At 42.0% G+C, this 21,068-nt stretch overlaps 1 protein-coding gene across 3 annotated transcripts in view; it reads left to right on the forward strand.

Moving 5' to 3' along the window:
• The first annotated feature begins 4,105 nt into the window (after nucleotides 1-4,105).
• Nucleotides 4,106-21,068, forward strand: part of fli1 (Fli-1 proto-oncogene, ETS transcription factor) — a 34,914-nt gene continuing 17,951 nt past the window's right edge. Inside the window, exons 1-5 of one of the 3 annotated variants that reach the window (XM_069712604.1) lie at nucleotides 4,106-4,189; nucleotides 5,937-6,021; nucleotides 16,245-16,456; nucleotides 16,777-16,931; nucleotides 17,906-18,109. In XM_069712604.1, the coding sequence (XP_069568705.1) occupies nucleotides 5,983-6,021; nucleotides 16,245-16,456; nucleotides 16,777-16,931; nucleotides 17,906-18,109 (610 nt within the window). In that variant the 5' untranslated portion in view covers nucleotides 4,106-4,189; nucleotides 5,937-5,982. Of the gene's footprint in view, nucleotides 4,190-5,936; nucleotides 6,022-10,293; nucleotides 10,452-16,244; nucleotides 16,457-16,776; nucleotides 16,932-17,905; nucleotides 18,110-21,068 lie in introns of those variants that run through there. The other 2 variants (XM_069712683.1, XM_069712763.1) reach the window with 2 other exon arrangements.

Here is a 21,068-nt window from a genome sequence, read left to right on the forward strand (position 1 = left end):
CAGCTCGGGCTCGCAGCCTTCCAGGGAACAACACTTTTCTTATTGAGCCGGCAGGCCAGACCCAAATGAGAGGTGACAGCATATTCATTTCACTCTGTGTTTTTCTTTAAGGGCTTTTTAAAATGCTGCTGAATGATGAGCGGTCAGTGGATTTATAGTTCAGGGGGATGATTTAGGCTCTCTAAATGGCACTGCTTTCCTGCTACTCTTGCTCTCCCTGCGTTTTTCCACAGGAGCAGTCATTTTCAGGGGCTTTATTTCAGCCTCGTGTTGTTCATGTAGGGATGACTCCCCCATTTGGCAAAGGAGACTGATTTAAAATGTAAAGTGAGCACCTTCGTTTTCCCATGCCCAGTCTGGACCAGAGAGGCAGGGTGTGTCCACACTAACAGCTGAACCGACATAAGATAGGTGGTCGGAAAGACCCCGCGTATATGCCATCAGACATTTACAGCAATTTGTGGTGTTGTGAAAAGTAATTACATAGACACACACACAGTAGGTGCATATATATATATATCACACACACTCACACACTCTCTCACACTCTCTCTCACACACGCACACACACACACACACACACACACACACACACACACACACACACACACACACACACACACACACACACACACACACACACACACACACACACACACACACACACTCATCTTTTGATTAAGTGCATACCAGAGCATATTGTATGTAACATGCATTTTGTCTCGACACCACATGTCCTTCCCCACTCTCCCAAGCCCTCATCTCAGCGTTATCCCCGGGGGCAAAAATACCAGAGACTGCGCAGATGAGGTCACAGAGTGGACATATCAGTGCTTGGCTGCAGACCTGATGAGTGGCAACACATCAGGAGGCATTGGGAGGTCGTTAATTTATAGGGATGCTATTACCGTCATAAATGCTCGCCTCATAAAATGACTGCCTTGCTTTAATTTAATACTTCCCCTTGCTAATCATCACTGTGCACACAAGTGGGCTGCTGTCTGCACTCTGCGTTGTGTGAGCTACTTTTAATGGACCTACAGAGTGGCTGCAACTTTTGATACGTTGCTTTGAGTTGTGTTGCTCCACAGTAGTGTTACTCTGTGTTGACACTTATTTAAGGGGCAACAAAAGAAGCTTAGGCTCTGACGTTGCTGCAGTCTGTTGTATATAAAAGAGGGTACATATGTTAAGACCTTCCTGCATGATCCACAGGCGTGACATTTCTCGAATAGACCTCTCTTAAATTGTTCAAACTGTAATTCAGTACATAAAAATGATACAACTGGTAAGGTGAGAGGACTTCCACTCTTTTGAACATGAGCTCTGTGCTGCACATGCTCTTCCATGTCTGGATCATAACTGCCAAGGAGCTTGCGTGAAAAGATGTGATATTCTGCCCTGCCTTCACTGGTGCCACACTGCCATTTTCTCTCTCCCAGAGGAACAAAATAAAAAAAAAAAAAAAAAAAAAAAGGTTGGAATGGGACCAATCTCCATCTCCAGATCATCTCTCGGTAGCCCCTTTAACTAAATAAATAAGTCATTAGAGTTCAGAGTGAGGGGCTTCATTTACTCTAGGCGATATAATCACGGCCTGTCTGTAGGTTGCCCACATCATCCCAAGTCCAAGTGCTTTTGGTGGGATCCCAAGAGAAGGCACTGTGCAGGGTTAACACAGCAGTGAGGAGAGACTGGCAGTTTGTGACTGCATGTGGCAAACTGCAGATTGTTTGGCATTGCTACACGGCGGGATTATGTCTGCTTACTAAAGCACACACAGAGATTGTGTTTGTGACAGTATAAAAACCGTGCCTGCTAAATCATCTTTAAAAGATCAGCGAGACACGCAAAAGTGTCAGGATGCTCGTGTGAGCCTTTAACAAGAGGCGTAATCATCTCAAGGCCGCATTCCACATTGAACACCAATGCAAAAGCACAAAAACAAAACAAGACGTGCCGGATGGCTCGAGATTTGATGACAGAGCCAGAGAGTGCATCTGAAGCCTTTAAAAAGATATTCCCTTTTTTTTTTTTTTTTTTTTACCTCCTTAAAAAAAACATAGGCGAGGGTGTGGCCACATAGGATAAACTAATCACTGTCTGAAAGTTTGCCAATCACAATAAATCAGTTCAAGAACATCTGCAAACTGACATGGTGCTCTTTGAAATGCCATTATTCCTGCTGTTATTTGAGGTTAAACAAACACTAACAATCTATTGCATATATTAATTAACTTGTGTATGTCTACCATCATATAGAACAGTGGATGTCTGTTTTAGCTTACAAATAATAACCGCTGTTTCCTTTCCCCCCCCCCCCCCCCCCCCAACTCTAATCCACTGAAATGGACTTGATATTTTCAGTTCTGTTGACACATTTAAGGGTGAATATAAAGAAAGCTGATGATTTCACAGCTTAAGTTTCCCATTAAAAGCTGCCTTTAGTTAAATCTGGACACTTTGCTTCGCCCTGGTGTTCCATTAAGACACCTGAATGCTTTTAAATTGAATTAGATTGTGATTGATATGAGCTCAAATGTAATATATTCTTTTCTTTGTTTTGTTCTTTTTTAGAGAATTTAATAGTTGCTGTTCAAATGTGTTAGACAACTTCTTCCAATGTATCCTGAGGAAGGCAACACAGCAGGCGCATGAATGCCATTTTTCAGTAAAACGGATGTTGGGATTTCCGTCCATTGTTTCACGCTGGGAACGCTATTATCAATGTTGTTGTTCTTAATCACTGCATTAGGAAAGGGTGCAACAAACAGAAGGTCGAGCAGCTGATGAAAGACGGCCTTTTTTCTAGATGAAGCCAACGCTGTAAAAACAATCGGAGAAGTCAATCAGTATAATATTGCATTAGTTTATAGATTTTATTACCAAAAAAAAGAACTTTTTTCCGAACTATTTTTTTTTTTAATCGCTGCAAGCAATTATCTCCTGAAAAGAAACACAACTGCGAGTGTATCACTGCCTCAACATTATTTTTGAAATTATAAATATGCTACAAAGTAACCATGAATGAGAGAGAAAAAAATGATTATTTTTTTATTTTTCCAATGAGCACATGAAATATGTCCGGATTACAGCAGCAGATCCTCCAGTTCACACTCATCCTCTTCCAGGTTCTCCAAAGCAACGAGTTACAGGCGACTTCTCTGCTCCACTGTGGTTGCTCTGCGTGAAATAGCGACCTTGATGAGGCTATAAAACTGTATGCTTGGGCGACTTTCCTCACCGTGAATTGCCCCACATCCTCTGGGTTGACTCTTGGTCCAAGATGAGGGCAGCAATGAGAAGGAAATGAAGTTAGTGAACTGAGTGGGGTCAAAGGAGCAGGAAAAGACAGACCCCGCTGCAAAGGAACTCGTGTTGCTTCTGGTGTACTCCTGCGGGAACTGTCAACATGAAGACAGGCAGGCAGGCAGGAGAAACTCCTTGATAGATGGTTGATTATTAAAATGAAATGATTTCGTTCATCGTCAGCTTATAAATGAAGGGAATGATGGTTTATTTTTAAGAAAAACAAAAACAAAAAACCCCGAAGAGATTCTCTAAAATATTTCACACCAAGTTTGATTATTTTGAAATATATTTTATGAGTTTGGTCGTATCTGTCAGATGAAAAGCCTTCTGTAGATTAATTCCAAATATGAGCAGGCCTTTTTTCACCACTTCATTTTGCTTTACAGGTGAGAAAACAATCAGTTTCTTGGAAATCGAAATGCTTGTGGTGCTTTTGAAGTCCTCTGGTCACAGTCGAGTTACATACTTGCAGCGTTTGTTCTAATAAATCATAAAACTGCACAAAAAATATCTTTTGCATTGTTTTAGTCAACATTTTTCGTCACTAAAATCCTTTATAGATCAGATTTATGACGCTCTTTCTCTCTCTCTCTTTCTGCTTTTCCCTTATTTCATGGTTCAGTGGCCTCACTGCATGCAAGGGGAGGTTTTTATCTCGCTGCTCATTGGTCGCGACTTTCCCGTCTCACCAACATTTCCATTCATACACCCGGCGTTCCTTTTCGCCCCTTTCAAAAAATAACTCACTGTCATCATCATTGGGAAACGGCTTTGCCTGGACGGGACTAATTATTCTAAATTGGAGGAGGAGAGATCAGCCAGAATCGAAAAAAAAAACCCACGCAGATATATCAAACGACCGGCGCAATAACGACAGGTGAGTGAGGAAAAGTCACAAGAAGTGATCGGCGTTTGTCAAAATGCTGCAGTATCGTGTGCATGCAGGAGGACAATAAATCATTTCCACTTGTTTTATTGGTTTTGTTGATGCTCAGACAAGCTGTAAAAAGCCGCAGATTGCGCATCGATCGATCAAAACAAGAGCGCACTTTTCGGAGTGACTCCGACAGTGAAATGAAACTGCAGCTGCATCTTAGTGTTCGTGTTTCCGTCTTATTGCATCAGACTCCGTTTTAATATATTTAAGGGCTGTGTTTAGTGTGAGTTTTGCAATCGAAAAATCGCCCACAGTGCATTTTGTCTGCTCACGTCTTCAGTCTTTTAAAAAAAAATAATGCTAAAATGGAATGCGTATTATCTCAAACTCAGTTGGCTCTCCTTTATGATGGATAACAGCTAGGTAAGATGCTTAAAATGTAACACTAGAGGGGTCCCGGCCCACGGGGCTGTCTCGGAGGAAGGTTCACGCCGTTATTCACCAGTCCTCCTCTGCCTTAATTGGCTGCAGATGCGGGGATCCTATGCTCTTTTTACCGCGTGGAAATTGGATGCATTTGGGGAACTTTATGAGGCGAGCCTTTGCGTTTGCCTGAAGGAGCTGAGAAAACACCCCCCCCCCCCCTCCACCCCCAAAAACAGTGGTCCCCTACAAGTATTTAAACCGTGCCACGTTCATATATAATCCCTCCTTTCTTGGCTAATTTATCATAGGGCAGGAATTCAATGCTCAAAAAAAGACTTGAAATTGAGCTGTAAAAAAAAAAAAGAAAAAGTGGCCCTATTAAACCTCTGATTGTAAAGGGAGGCGAAAGTATTTTTATTCTTTCGTTTCTGTTTCTTCCCCAAAGTTCCCTGTCAGTTGTTGGCTTCAGATCACAAAGCTTCGTGCTGCACTAATTATACAAAAAAAAAAAAAAAAAAACTGCAAAGCTCCACGGTTGAACAACTATTTATAATCCTGACAGGTTAGAGCATGCATGCTACTGAACGGCACAAAGATGTCCCATAGGCCTTCTTAAGATATGTTCAATTTTAATGGTGCGTCCTGCATCGCCAATATACAGACCCATGTACGTTCATTTTCTTCGTCTAAATAACAAAGCTGATATGCCACTGCCTTCCTAATAATTGCAGAGGGAGGGGAGGACTAAAACCACCGTCCTCTAAGTGCCCTTTCACCCTAGACTTTGTAAGCTGCACTTATTAAAGCGAAAAGTGTTTCAATATGTGGTAAGCTTTAGGGGAAAACGTGATGGGGGTTGGGATGGGGCCCTCTCCTCTTCTTCTTCTCCCCTTGCTGCCCAGTTCCTATTGGGAGACTTGGGGGGTAATTCATCCATGTTAGCAGTAGGTCAGTGGTGTAATTTCCATCTATTGGTGCTGTTAAATGTACGGACTGCGGTAATTAAAACCTACCCGTATCTAATACCACTGACCGCTGCTGGAAAAAAAAAGAAAAGTGAGGGCTTTATGAATGAATCTGGGCTTTATGTGTGGAGTTTGACGTACCGAGGAGGGGGCCATGAAGCACATCTGACCCTTTATTGTGGAAGTGGTAACCCAGTGGGGGAGTTCTCAAAACCTGCGGACTTTGGGAAGGTTTGCAGAAGCCGTCATGTCCTGTGTAACTGCTGACAACGAGAAAAAAACGAAATAATAATAATAATAATGATGATAATAATAATGTACAATTAAAATTGATTTTCTTTCTCTTCTTTTCTCAGGGCCCATTGGACACTGAGCACCCTTGGGCCTGTCTGTCAAGTAGACATGTTTCAAACTGTCCCTGACACGTCGTCTTACGTCAAGGTAAGACACCACCGTCTCTTGGATCAGGTAATGTTGGTGGGACAAACTGGGGTCCTTTCATTTTGTACTCAGGCTGTGATGTTCAAAATGTGAATATTTGATCCTGACTGTAAAATCAAACAGCAAAGCAACTTCTTTTGGTTGGAAACAACTGGACTGGCCTGTTTGCGGTGCATTTTCAGAAAGAAAGGCTTCTGATTGGAGCACTACACCTGTAGCATTACTGCAGGCTTTTTGCATTTGTTGTTGACCTCGGTATTTCTGCTACTCGTTGAAAACGCCTCTATGTTTACACTGTAAAGTCGCTGTTGAAATGTGGCCTCTTGTAGTTTGTCCGATGTGACAATTGACTTGACTTTTGTTTGCCTTTTATCCACAAAATGCCGCTGTTATGGCTCACGGTCACGTTCGACGTCATAAATCTCGCTCTCCCTCTTCCCGCTCCTGAGAAAGTAAATAAAGCAAACAGCGCACATCTGCTTTTCACATCAAACCTGCATCACGTCACATTGCGCCGCGTGATACCCGCGACTGCTACATATCCGAGGCACTAAAACCGTTCAATATTTATTTTTGATATAAAATATATCTAAATGAATGTAACGTCAACACGTGTCAGTGGATTTGGGTGGCCGGGTGACGTTTGCGCACATCCATCAGAGGCTGACTGCTCAGATTGTGCCTCATTAAAATGAGCCATTGTGCAGAGGCGCGTTATGGTAATATCTTCATAATCAAGGTATTTTTGCGACTTGTTCATGTTTTGAAGACTTATTCACCTTTTGAATAAGGGCTCCTTTCATCCAGGCAGCGTTTGTGCCTCTGCTGGGAGACTCAGCAGAACAATTCCCGATCTGTTGTGAGAGAGTTGAATAGCGGGGAATGTTTAAGGAGAAAATACGAGTTTGAATGAGTCTTTCTGCTCACGTAAAAAAGACAAGAGATCAATGAGGGAGATGAAAGGCGATTCCTGGAGTTAAATTTCAATTTGACAGTGCTTGCATGTCATAGCCTCTTCAGTCTGTTTTGGAAATGCAGCCTGGTTTATTTCTGTTTGTTCTGCTTCCAATAATGTTTTTTTTTTAATTTCTGCCTGGATTCAGAGTTAGCGTGTGTTTTTTTTGCGTGCAAGTCCTTCACTCCCTGGCTCCCTCACATGCAGGGAGATGCTGGTCAGAATGTGGCACGCCTCAATACGAAATTCAAAAGAAATATTCCTCATTCAAGTGAGTCCACGGCCCAGCATTTGGTTTTGTTTGGTTAAGGCCAGGCGAGACTGGAACTCTCCAATAAAAATAAATCTCAAATTAATTATGGCCTAGAGCGAGGGGCCAGACAGTTCGTGCTTATGTGTGCTGCAGACTCCCAACTTCTTGCCCTCAGTATTTTGACTCGGGCTGTCTTTTAGCCCGAGAGGAGGAATGATCTGAATATGAGTCTGCAGTCTAATAAACAGCAGCGTTTGCAGGCTCACACAGACTGGGACTATTTCTTCAGTGGAATAACACTGCGAAAAGTTTCTCACAACGCTGAAATGTGTAATTGCCCACTTCAGGAATGAACAAATGAGGTTTCCATGTGCAGATTAGACAAAGAGCAAACTAGTGTTAAAAATTTTTTAACAGCTTGTCGATTTATAGACTGCAGAAATATAATTTTATACAAGCATAAAGCAAGAAAGAAATGTGATTTGGTTGTGATAATAAGGCCAAACTTTGGTTTATGAGCACATGACAAAGAAATGTATAAAAGAATATAATGTTCCTTCTGGAAAGATTGCTACTTGTGGCAAATAAGAACCTCAATACTCACGTTAACTCATCTAATACTGTAAACCTAACTCTCCATGCTTTAAATCTTCATGTAAGCTAAAGAAGACAGGATGGGCCTAAACAATCGAAATGCTGCTGAACAAAAACTCACCATAGTGTCCGCCCTCCTCTGGCTCGCTGCCCCAGCGGAGAGACAGAGGAGCTACTGGCTCGTGGTGTAAGAAGAAATGTCTGGCTGTCTAGTTCCAGCGTCAAGCCAGATGTTCTGTGGTTCCCTGTGTAAACCAACTTGCATCTGTTTATTGGCCTTCCAAAATGTTTGTTACCACTGTATTCATTATGATCTTGGTAGATCCTGGCCCCCCACAAGTCCTACTGATAAAGCTTCATGACTGAGCAGGCAACTATTTTTGTCATCTTCTATGAGGCTTGCTTTTGGCGAGATATTTATTGGTTAGAAAATCAGATTTTTTTTTTTTTTTGTAAAACATGAGGGTTTGTGTTATTTAAAAAGCATCCCATGAATTTGCAGCCGTATATATATCAATGCTTATTGCAATTATTAACACCGCCTAAACTAATGTTGGCCTCTTGAGAGGAATGGAGGTTAAAAGTGCCTTTTTATTAAAGGACATAAATCCAAAGAAGCACATCGCTGTATCACACTGCGGGATGGAGTGCTTTATAAGTTACTGATCATAAAGCTCTGCATGGTGGATCACCAGCACAGGGTCACAGCTTAAGCACGTCCTTAATTTACCACCTTATCACCAGCCTCCAAACAATAAAAGTATCTGAAAACTCCAGAGTCTGGAATGTATAAGAAAAACAACAACAACCAAAAAAAAAAAAAAAAAAAAAAGTCAGCCACTGAAAGAGTTAAACAAGGTGTCTCCCTTAATTACACGAGCCTGAACTGGCCTCAGGCAGGAGAAGCCTTGACCCTTAGCAGGATCCAGATGTGGTGGTCCCAAGGGTGGGGGCCCACAGCCCCACTAGACCCCCAAGTCTAGAGCAGACAGGCCGGCCCTGCTGTCAGTCGTTGCTGCAGAGCAGTCTCTGTTTGGCTACTCTGAGGCCGCTCCCCAAGGCAGAACCCCAACACTGCAAGAAATATTCATCCTCATCAATTGAGTCTTACTATAGTATCAGACATGATATAAACGGGCAGTCTAACGAGATGAATTCACCTTTGCCTCGAAAAAAAACAAAAAACAACAACCAAAAATTATTTTCTATATATGATTTCCTGGATACTAGTAGAATGATGTGTATTTTTACAAAGGTTATTCAAGCATTTTAAAATCCCAGAGACAACTGAAATAGTGCAATGTGGGTTAAAGGGGATGTTTTAAAGCCTCCTCATCTCATTTAGACAGATATACGTATGTTCCATTTGTCTCCAGAAATGGTGAATGTAGCAATACATGAGTGGAAATGGACTTTTCTTGCAGTGTTGTAGGTCTGTTCACGTTCAGACCTGGCTCCATGTCTAGCATCTGCACTAAAATTGTGCTTGAATTGATGAGGGCAATTTCATAGGGTAGACGAAGAGAGGAAAAAAAATACCTATGTGGGGGTGGGGATTAGGGGATTTCTTTTCTACACTCAAACGACTAGAGAGTGTAGCAAGAAACCTTTGAGTAACAATAGAAAAAACAATTATATTAATTCGGATGATTAATACAAAAATAAAACATTTGTGTCGCCCTTCTTGAGCGCTTCAGTTGATGCAGACTGCCCTCATTCAGCCCTGTGCGGCGCACCAGACGCACACGTGTAGCGCAGACCCTCAGATTATAGTGTGGTTAGGAGCTGAATGCTTGGCTTTTATTAATGGTGTCTCAGGAAAACTTCACAGAGGCTTCATAGAGGGCTGTAACAAAAAAAAAAAAAAAAAGGAGACAAGGTTGCAACAACTCCTGTCATGGGAGTACAGGTTTCTCTCCTGTTTTGATTTAGAGCTCCATCAGCAGAGAGTTGGAGAGAAACATCTGCCCGCATTCAAAGATCAAGTTTATTTAACGTATCGCTTTCACTGTAAAATATAGAATAAAACTGTGAATAGCAGGATTTACAGAGGGATGGAGGCATGGCCAGATGCAAGTCTGGAGTGTAGGCGTGAACCAAAAGCGCTCTAAAACAAGCGATCACGTAATTTTGAGCGTCCTGAGACAGTAAAGCTGCTTCCAGAAAACCTCAGTTAAATGTGTGCAGAAATAATTCATAAACCGGGCAAATAGTAAACCCCTCCACACCATATGTGACATCGCTGGGAAAAGCAAAACACACAACACTATTCTCCAGCAGGCTACTCAGCAATGGCTGTGCACAACGCAGGCAGCCATCCTGTAAATATTTCCGAGCAGAAAAACATAACAGCGGAGCGAACACTCAATTGTTTTCCCTGCTTATCTCTCTGGGACAGTATCCTGCTTTTTTGAAGGCAGGGCTTTCGGTGACACACAGCTTCCTTCTCAACCTTCTCAACAGCGGTGACTTCACTTCCCAAATTTAGAGGAAAGAAAAAACTCAATCCGGTAAAAGTGTCTTTCTCTCCGCTACATACCGGGGACTGGAATTAATTCAGGAGCGTGTCATGTTTGGGATATTGTCGGGGTCCGCTGAAAATTGCGCAAAATGGACGGAACTATTAAGGTAAGGGTGGAGAACGGGGTGTATGAGTTTTGTGGGAGACTGCTTTTTCGGAGTTGCGCCTCCTTTTTTTAAGCAATGGGTTGAAATGCCCCTCTGTGTCGGTCTGTGAGCTGGGACCTCCAATCTGGCGACGATGAGCGGCTTTTTTCTCTCGGTCTGAAAGCGGTAACCAGATTTCTTTCTTTTCTTCTTTCTTTCAAAGTATCCCTCTTCCTTTTTTTTTTTTTTTTTTTTTTTCAAAAAGCTGCCCGGCTGTGAGGATACGCTATTGTGGATTCAAGGCTAAATCAGAATCACGTTTTGGATTTTGGGGGGACCAAGCGCACAGATTACGCACGTTTGGAAAGGCACAAAGGAGTGATTAATTGTTTCAGACAACACAGTGTAGACTGTACTTCCATCTATGTAGAAGCAAATCCGTGAGTTCAACGACTTGGTTGAGTCTGGTCAGCGGAGATTGAGCAATAGCCATGACTGGATACGATGTGTCGACCTGCGCAACAGCGGTGTGGCACATCGCCCGGCTCAGTCCGAAGATCCTGTCGCGGGTCAAAAACACTATGATGGTTTGGTATTTATAAAAGAAATCATCTTTCTCTGTGTGTGTTTCTGTTGGTGGTTGTAACTGCTGAGCCTCCGCTGCCGAACGGAAAGTTTTGTCAAAGTGCAAGGAAAGCTGTCATTTGGTAACTTCGCGCGGTAACTGCACAGTTTGCAACACTTTTCAACCGCAAAGCTTCACAACGATATCTTGGGCTTGCTCTTTATATAGTTACACAACTATTTTTGAAACGGTATGCTGGTAGTGGCAGAACGCTGGTCTACATTAACATCGGCTACTGGCCCCCCGACAGTCAAATTCCAGATGCATTATGGCAGCCACCAGATGTTGGATGGCAAGTCCCTATTAGTTCACCCTGTGATGCGTTCAGTCTGTGTCCTCCGGTTAACAAGTGTAAGCTCACAAGAATGCAGCATCTGTATTTGCTCTTATTGTTGCTGAAAAGTGATGCGATTTGTTTTCTTTTGGAAACTTTAAGTAGCTGGTTTGTGGCGGCTGGGTGTGGTGTGAGTTTTGGAAGCGTGTAAACGTTGGCCAGACAAAAATGTGGAGTTACATATAGTCTCTGACATCTGACATGTTCATGGCTGTGATTGTTTTGTTTCGCATTTGGGGATGAATGCCATGCTGCATTCATCTGAATGCTGAGAGCTATGAATGTCTCAGCCTGGATTTATTTTTTGTAACAAAGCAACAAGTTGTGACAATTAACGTAATCGTAATTGGATCCTTGGGTATAAATGACTGGCTGCTAGCTGCATTCATGCTCGCTAAAAGAAAGGAAGGACTCTCTAGCCATGAGAGCTTCCTGCTCCACACAATCTTTTCCTGACAGGTTTCCTCTTCCTCCTTAAACAAAAGACAGGAATGACCCCCCCCCCCCCCTCTGGGTGGCTCCTGCTAGAAGGCTGTGTGTGAACGCCAAACAGATACACGTGTAGTCTGGATGTGGAGCTATTGCATATATCCAGTCTGCTCCAGACTCGTCGTGACGCATTTACGGGAGATAGACTTGGCTGATGTAAACAGAGCAGAGGTGGCTCCCAGCAGGTGTCACACTCACACAATGCTTATAATGGTGCTTCACAGCTGAGCTATGATTTATTTGCTGCTTTTCTTCCTCTTTGTTCGGGGCACTGCAAAAATAGAACCCTATTTTTAAATAGTTTTCGAGACTAAAATGTGTTTATTTCAGAAGTTTTTTGAGCTTTTTGTGATCCTGGTTTTACACACAGTGTTCAGGAGACGTTCATGAGAGTGTCACACATTTCACGAATTATCTTCTGATGTTGTGAGGCTGACAGAAACCTGAGTCTAACCGCCTTCAGCTCTAACTGGCAGTATGTGTGTGTTCCTCGCAGATACTGGAAAGAAAACAGCAATTTGGCACTGCTCTGTCATCCTTTCAGCTTCTCCTCTGAGAGTGCTCTATTTTTAAGAAAACCACTGCAATCTTGATAGGCGCACACCACTTGCCAATCATGGCTCAAATTGCTCAGGCTGATATGTCAGTGTAAATATAACGTGCAACAGTCATAATAGTTCACAAAACCCTTATCGGGCCATAATGAGACATTCCCTCACTCTTTTAAGCTTTATCATTCACAGACGAGCTGCTGTGCTCTGCTCAGATAGTGGGCTTTGCTGCCAGTGTTCAGACAATGATGGATCCACTGATGAAATCACTGGAAAATCTAATTCTGGCAGATGGTTAAATGCTCTGGAGAGGTTCAGCTATTTAAAAAAAAAAAAAAAAAAAAAATTATCCACCCATTAACCTAAGGAGTAGTATTTTATGAAACCCCAAATCGTTTGTTTTGTATTTGTCATGTGCCAAAGACCATTTTCAAACTGCAAAAAGGAAACAATATGAAACTATAAATCAAGAGGAAGTTTGACTTGATAATCTAATTCACCGCGCTGTTAAAACACAATACATACAGAGAGCATTTACACCAGTGTTAAAGATGAGTGAAACTACTATACGAAGATTTGTGGGGTAGTGGGTGAGACAGCTTCTCACCCACTACCCCACAAATCTTCATATTCATACTTTAACTTTACTTGTTTAAAAACAGTTCGTAGTGAGGCATCATGACGGAGGACACTACAGTGCAAATTTCAAGATTTTTACCAACGCAGTGAACATCACAAATATTCGATCAGATTTATATAAAGTACCTACAGTTGTTTCAGACATCAGTTTTTTCACTGTAGTGAAGAAAAGCACAACATGGGCAGATGTCAGTCAATAGGAAAATATACAACGATCAGCCACAGCAATAAAAAAACTGGAGGGGAAGAAAGAAGTTCAACAGCCCAGCAATACATTTTCCCTTCATGGAGATCATAATATTCAGTTGTTGTTAAATCTGATTGAGAGGTGTTGATTTATTTGAATCGTCCTTTTGGAGACTGTAATCTATGATGTTGTTGAACTACTCTGGGCTATACTGAGCGGTGTTCCTAATATTTTGTCAACCCAATTCATTTAAATGGGAAGAACAAAATATTTGGAACAACTCTTTGAACACAGTTCAATAGTACCATAAATTACAGTCACCAAAATTACCATTAAAATAAATCAACACCTCTCAATCAGATTGAATTACAATTGAACATTATAATCCTTATGAAGGGAGGATTTATTGCTGGGGTGTTGCATTATTCTTTCTGCTTCCCCGGTCAGTGGTTTTAATGATTTGGCTGATCGATGTATGATCCATATTTCCAGTCTGAATATGAGCAAAATATTTTTAGTCTTACCGATGTTTCATGTTTCAGAAGTCAGAAGTCAGAAGATTTACAACAAACGCACAGAATCACTAACCCTTTTTTTTTTTTTTTTTTTACATATATTGATTCAAAGTACAAACATGGATTTTGTTTGTGTTTATAATAAAGAAAGCAGCTACAACTGACAAAAAAGATATTCAGATCATGAATACTGAAGTTAAAGAGACGGTGGCATGCTGTATTATTCAACTCAGTGTTAAAGTGGAGCTGGTGAGGGAACATTTCTGCCACTTAGTCGCTGTAGTGTTTACGTGTTCATCTACCATATATATGTAATAAATATCCAGCCGCACCCTTGAAAGTGTCTGCTACCAAAAAAATACATTTATCATTCAAATAAGGATGAGTGAAAACTTTCCACTCGCATGAAACGTCCCTGAAAGGAATTGTACTTAAGTTATGTGAGATCAGGAGGATTTCACTTTCATAAAAGCAACATTTTAGAGAATGCATGTTGGAAATATTGATCAGTGAATATCAAGTAGCATTTTCCCCCTGAAGCAGATATGTGGCATGTTGGAATGAAATGTCCTCCGGGATTAGACACGTCTCCGTCTAAGCTGTGCCATCAGATCCTATCAGATCCAGATGTGCATCGGACTCGAGCCTAATCCTCCGAGCCATATGACTCTAATGATTTCACTTAACTTTTTGACTTGTTGTTTTTTGTATTTGTTTGTTGTACTGTTTTTCGCAATGATGTATGGAACAATTAAGACAAAGGCTGACCCATCAAGTCATTGTTAAGCAGAGTACACATTCTGTGCTAAAAGTTAATGACTGGCACAGATCTGAGCTGGTGACATCGCCTGACTCAAACACTAAGCGGTGACATCTGCATGTTAAAATGTGACCCATCAACGGCACACTGTAATCCATGTTCCACTTCCAAGACATTACACGAGGAGCATGTTGAAACCACGCAATATATTGGCCGGGCCCCGAGTTTCTGCGTTTGTTTTCTTTAATAAACTTACATTGCTCCAGCTGAGCCACAGCAGAGGGGTCAGTGTAGTCGTGACCCGTCCTGCTTCTGTTGAGTCTTCAGCTGTGGAGGGAAGCTGCACGCGCAGACAAGACAGAAACACTAGTGCCCGACAGGGGATTTTGGGGGCCAGTGAAATTACAGATACTGATCATAAGAGAAAATTATTACATCCCAGGAATCAGGGACGTTTAGATTATTAGAATAATGTTAATTGGCAGCTAGAAGCCATTTTTGTTTGTTCAATTTGCAAACCAATGGGTCATTTCTGGTAGCCGTATGTATTGGGTTATAATGTGTGTAAATTAGGATGCCTGTAGCACCGTATCGTACAACTCCACTGCTGCGGGCATGATTGAAGTTAGCCTATCATCAACAGGAAGCTACAGTTACTACGTGGGCTGAACACACAAACTACTGAGGATGCCAGACTGCGATATGACCCATAACTGCACATAATTACTGTAAACACAAATACACAAGAGATTGCAATTTGACATCACAAGTTTCTGGGTAGTGTCAAATGAGAAACTTGAGCTGTATTTGCTCATGTTTATGAGAGTTAGATGATAAATCGAGTTCACTGATATCTATGAGTTATACCTATTGCTAGAAGACGGTTAGTTAATAGGTATCCAGAGTAAGTAAGTGGCCAAACTGTCTAAAGATTAAAAAAAAAAACAACACACGCCTATCAAAGCCTTTAAAGATGACTAATGCAAGAGCTCTAAAGGTGCTCAGTGGCATTTTAGATGTTCTGTATTTTCAGACAGACTTAGAATAGCTATTTGCAAACTTTATCCTGAACCGGTGATTCCCAAACTGTGGTACGCCAGGCTCCGCCTGGTACGCAACAGTGTTGCTGCAAACGCGATACTAACACGGTGCCCCCTAGTGGACCGACAGGTGTAATACGAACACTGGGGCATGATATCGGACTGAATCCTCAGTCATTGATTTTAGCAAGTGGAATGTCTACAAAAGCTAAAAAAATAAATTAAAAAAACAGCTCTTTCTATTCCTGCCGCTGTTCATTTTGAGATTTTATTTTAGTGTTCAGATTAATGAAACAGTAGCCTAATATTGTTGATATTTAGCCCTCTGGGGCTGTTGCATATTGAGGGAATTTTACTTTAAGAAAGAAGTAGTTGGTATCTGCACGGGAAGTTGGTTTGGTGAATAGAGGTACATGGTATGAAAAGTTTAGGAGCCTCTGTTTTAAGATAAGCTGCTGGTTGTAGGTTCAGGTTTATTGTACATATATGAGAGCAGTATTGACCTTCTAATCTAAATCTCAGTAAGAAAAGCAAATAAGCGTATTTCCTAAAATGTTTAACTAACCCTGTAATGTTTGCATTAATTATGATTACAATGTCATTTTACAATTTTGTTCATATTTGTAACATGACTCGAGAAAGACATACCAAATATTTGTTCCTTTCACCTGCAGGAGGCGCTATCAGTGGTGAGTGAAGACCAGTCCTTATTTGAGCCTCCATACGCTGCTGCTGCCCCTCTCCCCAAAACAGACATGACTGCATCTGGCACACAGGACTACGGCCAGACCCACAAAATAAACCCCTTACCCCCACAGCAGGAGTGGATCAACCAGCCAGTGCGGGTCAACGTCAAGAGAGAATATGAACACATGAACGGATCCAGGTATGACGTGACAACCACTTCCTGCCTCTCACAGTCTTTAGTGCTCTGTGAGATGAGGTTTTTTTTTTTTTTTTTTTTAAATCAATCTTTATTAGACATGTTAAAGAGTTGCTGCTGTCGTCATTTGTCATCCGACAAGTCGTTTCTTGACCGCAACAAACCTTCACTCTTGTTTCTAATCTTTGATATGCTTGGCCCGGGCAAGTGAAGGGCTTAAATATGAATGCCAAAGTCAATGGCTAGAAAGGAAAGCCAACAACACCCAATTTATCTGCTGATAATATTTTTACAACATTGTATGTATGTGTGTGTTCGTGCAGCAGGGAGTCTCCAGTGGACTGCAGTGTGGGTAAATGTAATAAGTTGGTGGGGGGTAACGACACGTCTCAGATGACCTATGGAAACTACATGGATGAGAAGAACGCTCCTCCACCCAACATGACCACCAATGAGCGGAGAGTCATTGTACCTGCAGGTAAGAAAGTGGTTTTCACCACCATCAATGTGATAAATAATATAGATTATGTCTGCATTCATAAAGTAGCCTCTCTGTACAGTATATTCACTGCATTATTATACTATATATTACCCTTTTAGTATAATTTTACCAATACCGTAAATGTTTTATGAGTCCTATTTTTGGTGTAATGAGGTAAAGTATTGTTCCAGCGTTTTACATCACTCACGGGGGGCCCGACTTGCATGGAGGTAGAGATGTTTGTTCGTCTGCCAGCCCTATTTATTTCCTCCCTCGTTTCCACAAATTCAGTCTGTCAGTAGATTAAATAATACTGTTCACGGTAGAACAAGTGCAGCTTTAGGGTTAAAGCCTTTCGAAAAGTAATTTCTTTGTTGATTACGCAGAAGCCACAAAGCCAGAGAGAATGACTGTATTTTCCCAAAAATGACCACATGTAATTAATTTAATAGAAATTGAATGGAGCCTGGGTAAATGTTCCATTTTAAAGGCTATTCAAGTGCTAAACTGACGCAAAAGGTCACTCATCTATTAGCTTAATAGGAGCTCCACACGAATGCCACTCCTTAACCACTAGTGGTAAGTTTGGGGTATGGTTTCCAAATTGGCTGTGCAGCATATCAGACTTGGGTCAAGCAATATTGACTGTGTAAGCTTCAGCTTACATTGTTGCCATATGGGACAATGCAAAACATCTTTACAATCTTTACAATCACAGGTATGGATTTACAATAAATGAAATACCTAAAAACTTCATTTAAGGCATCCCACACTGGCAAACTGTTCATGTAGTTAAAAAAGTAAGAACGATATACTATACTGACTATCTGACCCAGATACTGATCCTAAATTTATCTCCCACCCCCTTTACCTTGGTGAGATATGAGACTTTCCCAGCTGTTTTCCCTGATTGTCAACAACTATGCTTTTCGCAGTAAATAAACTTCCTCTCTCTTCTTGTCTTCCTACAGACCCGTCACTGTGGTCCCAGGACCACGTGCGCCAGTGGCTCGAGTGGGCCATCAAGGAATACGGCCTGCTGGAGATCGACATGGCAATGTTTCAAAACACAGACGGCAAAGAGCTCTGCAAGATGAGCAAGGACGACTTCCTCCGGCTCACCACCATGTACAACGCAGAAGTGCTTCTCTCTCATCTCAATTACCTCAGGGAAAGTAAGTACGCTTTGTGCAAATTTAAGTATAAAGGTAAAGATAAGAGGCCAATCCATAGACTGGATATAAACATGAACGTAACCTCCAGGTCAGTAAAGTGAAGCCAGTGTGGAATTACCTTAAAGTGCAATACCAATGAGGGCCACTAGGGGCTGGTTCCAAAAGACCTCTGGCTCCAACAGGCTCCCATTAAAAAAAGCATCAACTTCTCTCATGAAATACAAAGCCAGTAAAAAAAAAAAATTCAGCAATGTCATCATCATGATGTCATTAACTAAATCAGCGTTCTGATGATCCTTCTAAAAAAATAATTCCATAATTATGAGTAAAATAGAGGTATGTTTGGGGGCGTGCCTGGTTTGACTGACATTCCAGTGTGGCAGTCAGGTTTCCCGTATAGGTGGGCGGTCGTAGTGTTGTTGGTGAGATGCACCCCTCGCTCCTCCCCAGCTCGTCCAAATGTGGTCACTTCTGACTCCAAAAAACTAGGATGGCGACAGAGAAAATGGCAGACTGGAGATTTTAGTTTACAAACTAATGGGTGACATCACAGCGGGTTATCACAAGGGCAAAGCTAATGAAACAACAGACTGTAATCAATTAACTGGTCACTGGAACAAACTTTAGAGTCCAGACAAAAAGGTTTGAGAACTGATAGAAAACAGAACAGAACATTATAGATAAATTGAAGACTGGTGATTTTGCTGCACTGTGCTCGCCCTGCTGTTTGTGCTTCAGTTGAAATCTGCACCAGCATTTATCTTTGCCAAAAAATGGAAGTCAAAACCAACTTCAAGTCAAGGCACAAGCCTCTTTTCCAATATTTTTCTCTACTTTTAGATGGGGAGAGTGAAAAAGACCCTGTTTGCCAGACCTAGGAAAACATCATGACACTTTTTTTTTTAGTCGCCACGGTATTTTCATATTACCAACAATAAACAATGAGACTGCTTTTACTGGAAACTCATTTATCCGTAATGGGTACCCTGTCTTAAGCCGAGCTGTGGAAACCGAGTGGGTTTCTCCCCTCTCTCAAGATAACCATCAACTACGTCCCCCACTACACTTTGCAGTGCCTTATTCCACATGGTCCACAGAAAGATGAAGCCCAGGTGCATTGCCTCGGGAATCACGCTAGGCCTGCATGTCCAGCACAGCAAAAGAAAGTTGATCTGCAATTTGCAATGGAGGCCACTAAATTTGAGCCTCTTACCTTTGAAGAATACCTCGGTGTAATCCTGCTTCATATGTTTCCGTGAAGAAACGAAGCCAATTTTCTGAGGCAGTATGCAAATTACATTTTAATGTAAGATGTAACATCTGGTGTGGCTATGGTTTGAATACACAGTGTCTAGTTCAGAGACTGGGTATGTCCACTGTTCACTGTTAAAAAAAAATCTATGTAATTGTTGTGCGTGCAGAGAACAGTTTGTCCCATCTTTGAATACTTTGGATTCTGTACTTCTGAAGAGTGAGAGTTTCTTCAGCTGCATAATATCATGACAGCACGTTGGGTGGAGTGACTGATGGCTCAACTAAATTTAACATTACTCTAAAAAAAAAATGAAAAAAACTGCGATGGCCCTCAATGTGATGTAATGGGAACTGTATTTTGTGGGTGTCAACAGTTTTCTCTACGCACTGCGTCTGGGCAGCGAGAGATGCTTGTCATGAGTATAACAGCTTCATTGTGCAGCGCTGCAGCGGGTGGATCTGTCTGACCGCCACTGGGCACACTCCGCAGAGCAGTTTTCATTATGGCCACTGGGTGCGGGACTTAGCCACGGCTTAGGCGTGCTGCACCGCGACTCTGCCCATTGCTGCCCTTTTTTTTTTTTTATTTAGACCTTGTGTATTTTGGAGACAGAAGAGATGGTTTTGGGAATCCTTTGCACTTACCAGTTGAAATTGCTTTGGATTTGTTCCCAAAAATCAAAAACATGAATAGTGAAGAGTGACCTGTTTTGGGGTCAGCTCTCTGGGACGCAAGCAGTGTGCATTATTGACACGGGGAGCCTAATGGCAAGAGAAGCCATGGAAGTAATTGAACGTCTACAGAAGACTGAGAAGGAGGACCAGGAGGAGGGTTGAGGCTTTATGCACACCCTGTAGAGCTGACGATTTGGAAACTAAAGCCATTCTCACATCTCCCCTCTCAGCACAAACAAACACAATCATAGACGAGGAGTACCCCCGTACAGAAAATAGACCTCTGGCTTCACTCGTAAGAGCTGGAGCTGGGGCGAGCATCAAGAATCCAGAAAAAGGGAGAGAAAGGGAAAAACTGAGCCAAGCTCTGGAAGTATTAGTGACGACAGGTCACGTGATGTCCTCCTCCAACCCCATTCACTATTTGTTCCTGTGTTACCCCCCCATCCTCTGCCAAAAAAAAAAATGAATGGGCCACGGGGTACTGCAATCATTTCATACACATCTGTGTGCACCATGTGTGCGTTTGTCTCTGTTTATTGAACCTCTGATTAACATTCCTCACAGTCATTAAGCCTTGTATGTACACTTGGCAAAGGGCAGGGACACACTTCCCCACCCTACAGCCATACCATAACAAAACATTCCTGCCACGTCATGCACAGAAATATCGCTCAGACACCCACACTGGTGCAACCACGGGCACAACCTGAACATCTGTCTGCCTGCCAAGCTGCTCGCAGTAACAAGGGTAGTTGCCCGTGCATTATTTTGGCCTCATTGTTGGTCACTTATCCAGATTTTTATAAGTGATGGCCGCCCACACCCCAATGTGCTTTCAATTTGGGGTGCAATTTGAGAATTTGTTCAAATTAGTCTGTCAAGGGAGGGGACCGCGGACTGTTTGCTTTATCGCACCCATGTAGGTCGGTTTGATACCACATGTGCTGGAAACGGAGCCGAGCAACAAACCACAGACAAGAGAGGCTGTATCTTCTGACACTCAGAGATGCAAGAAGAGAGAGGGGAG

This window comes from Brachyistius frenatus, unplaced genomic scaffold (assembly GCF_029030835.1).
Source record: "Brachyistius frenatus isolate BFR_SWC_R1_liver_20210118 unplaced genomic scaffold, ASM2903083v1 Contig_1, whole genome shotgun sequence".
Taxonomy (NCBI): domain Eukaryota; kingdom Metazoa; phylum Chordata; class Actinopteri; family Embiotocidae; genus Brachyistius; species Brachyistius frenatus.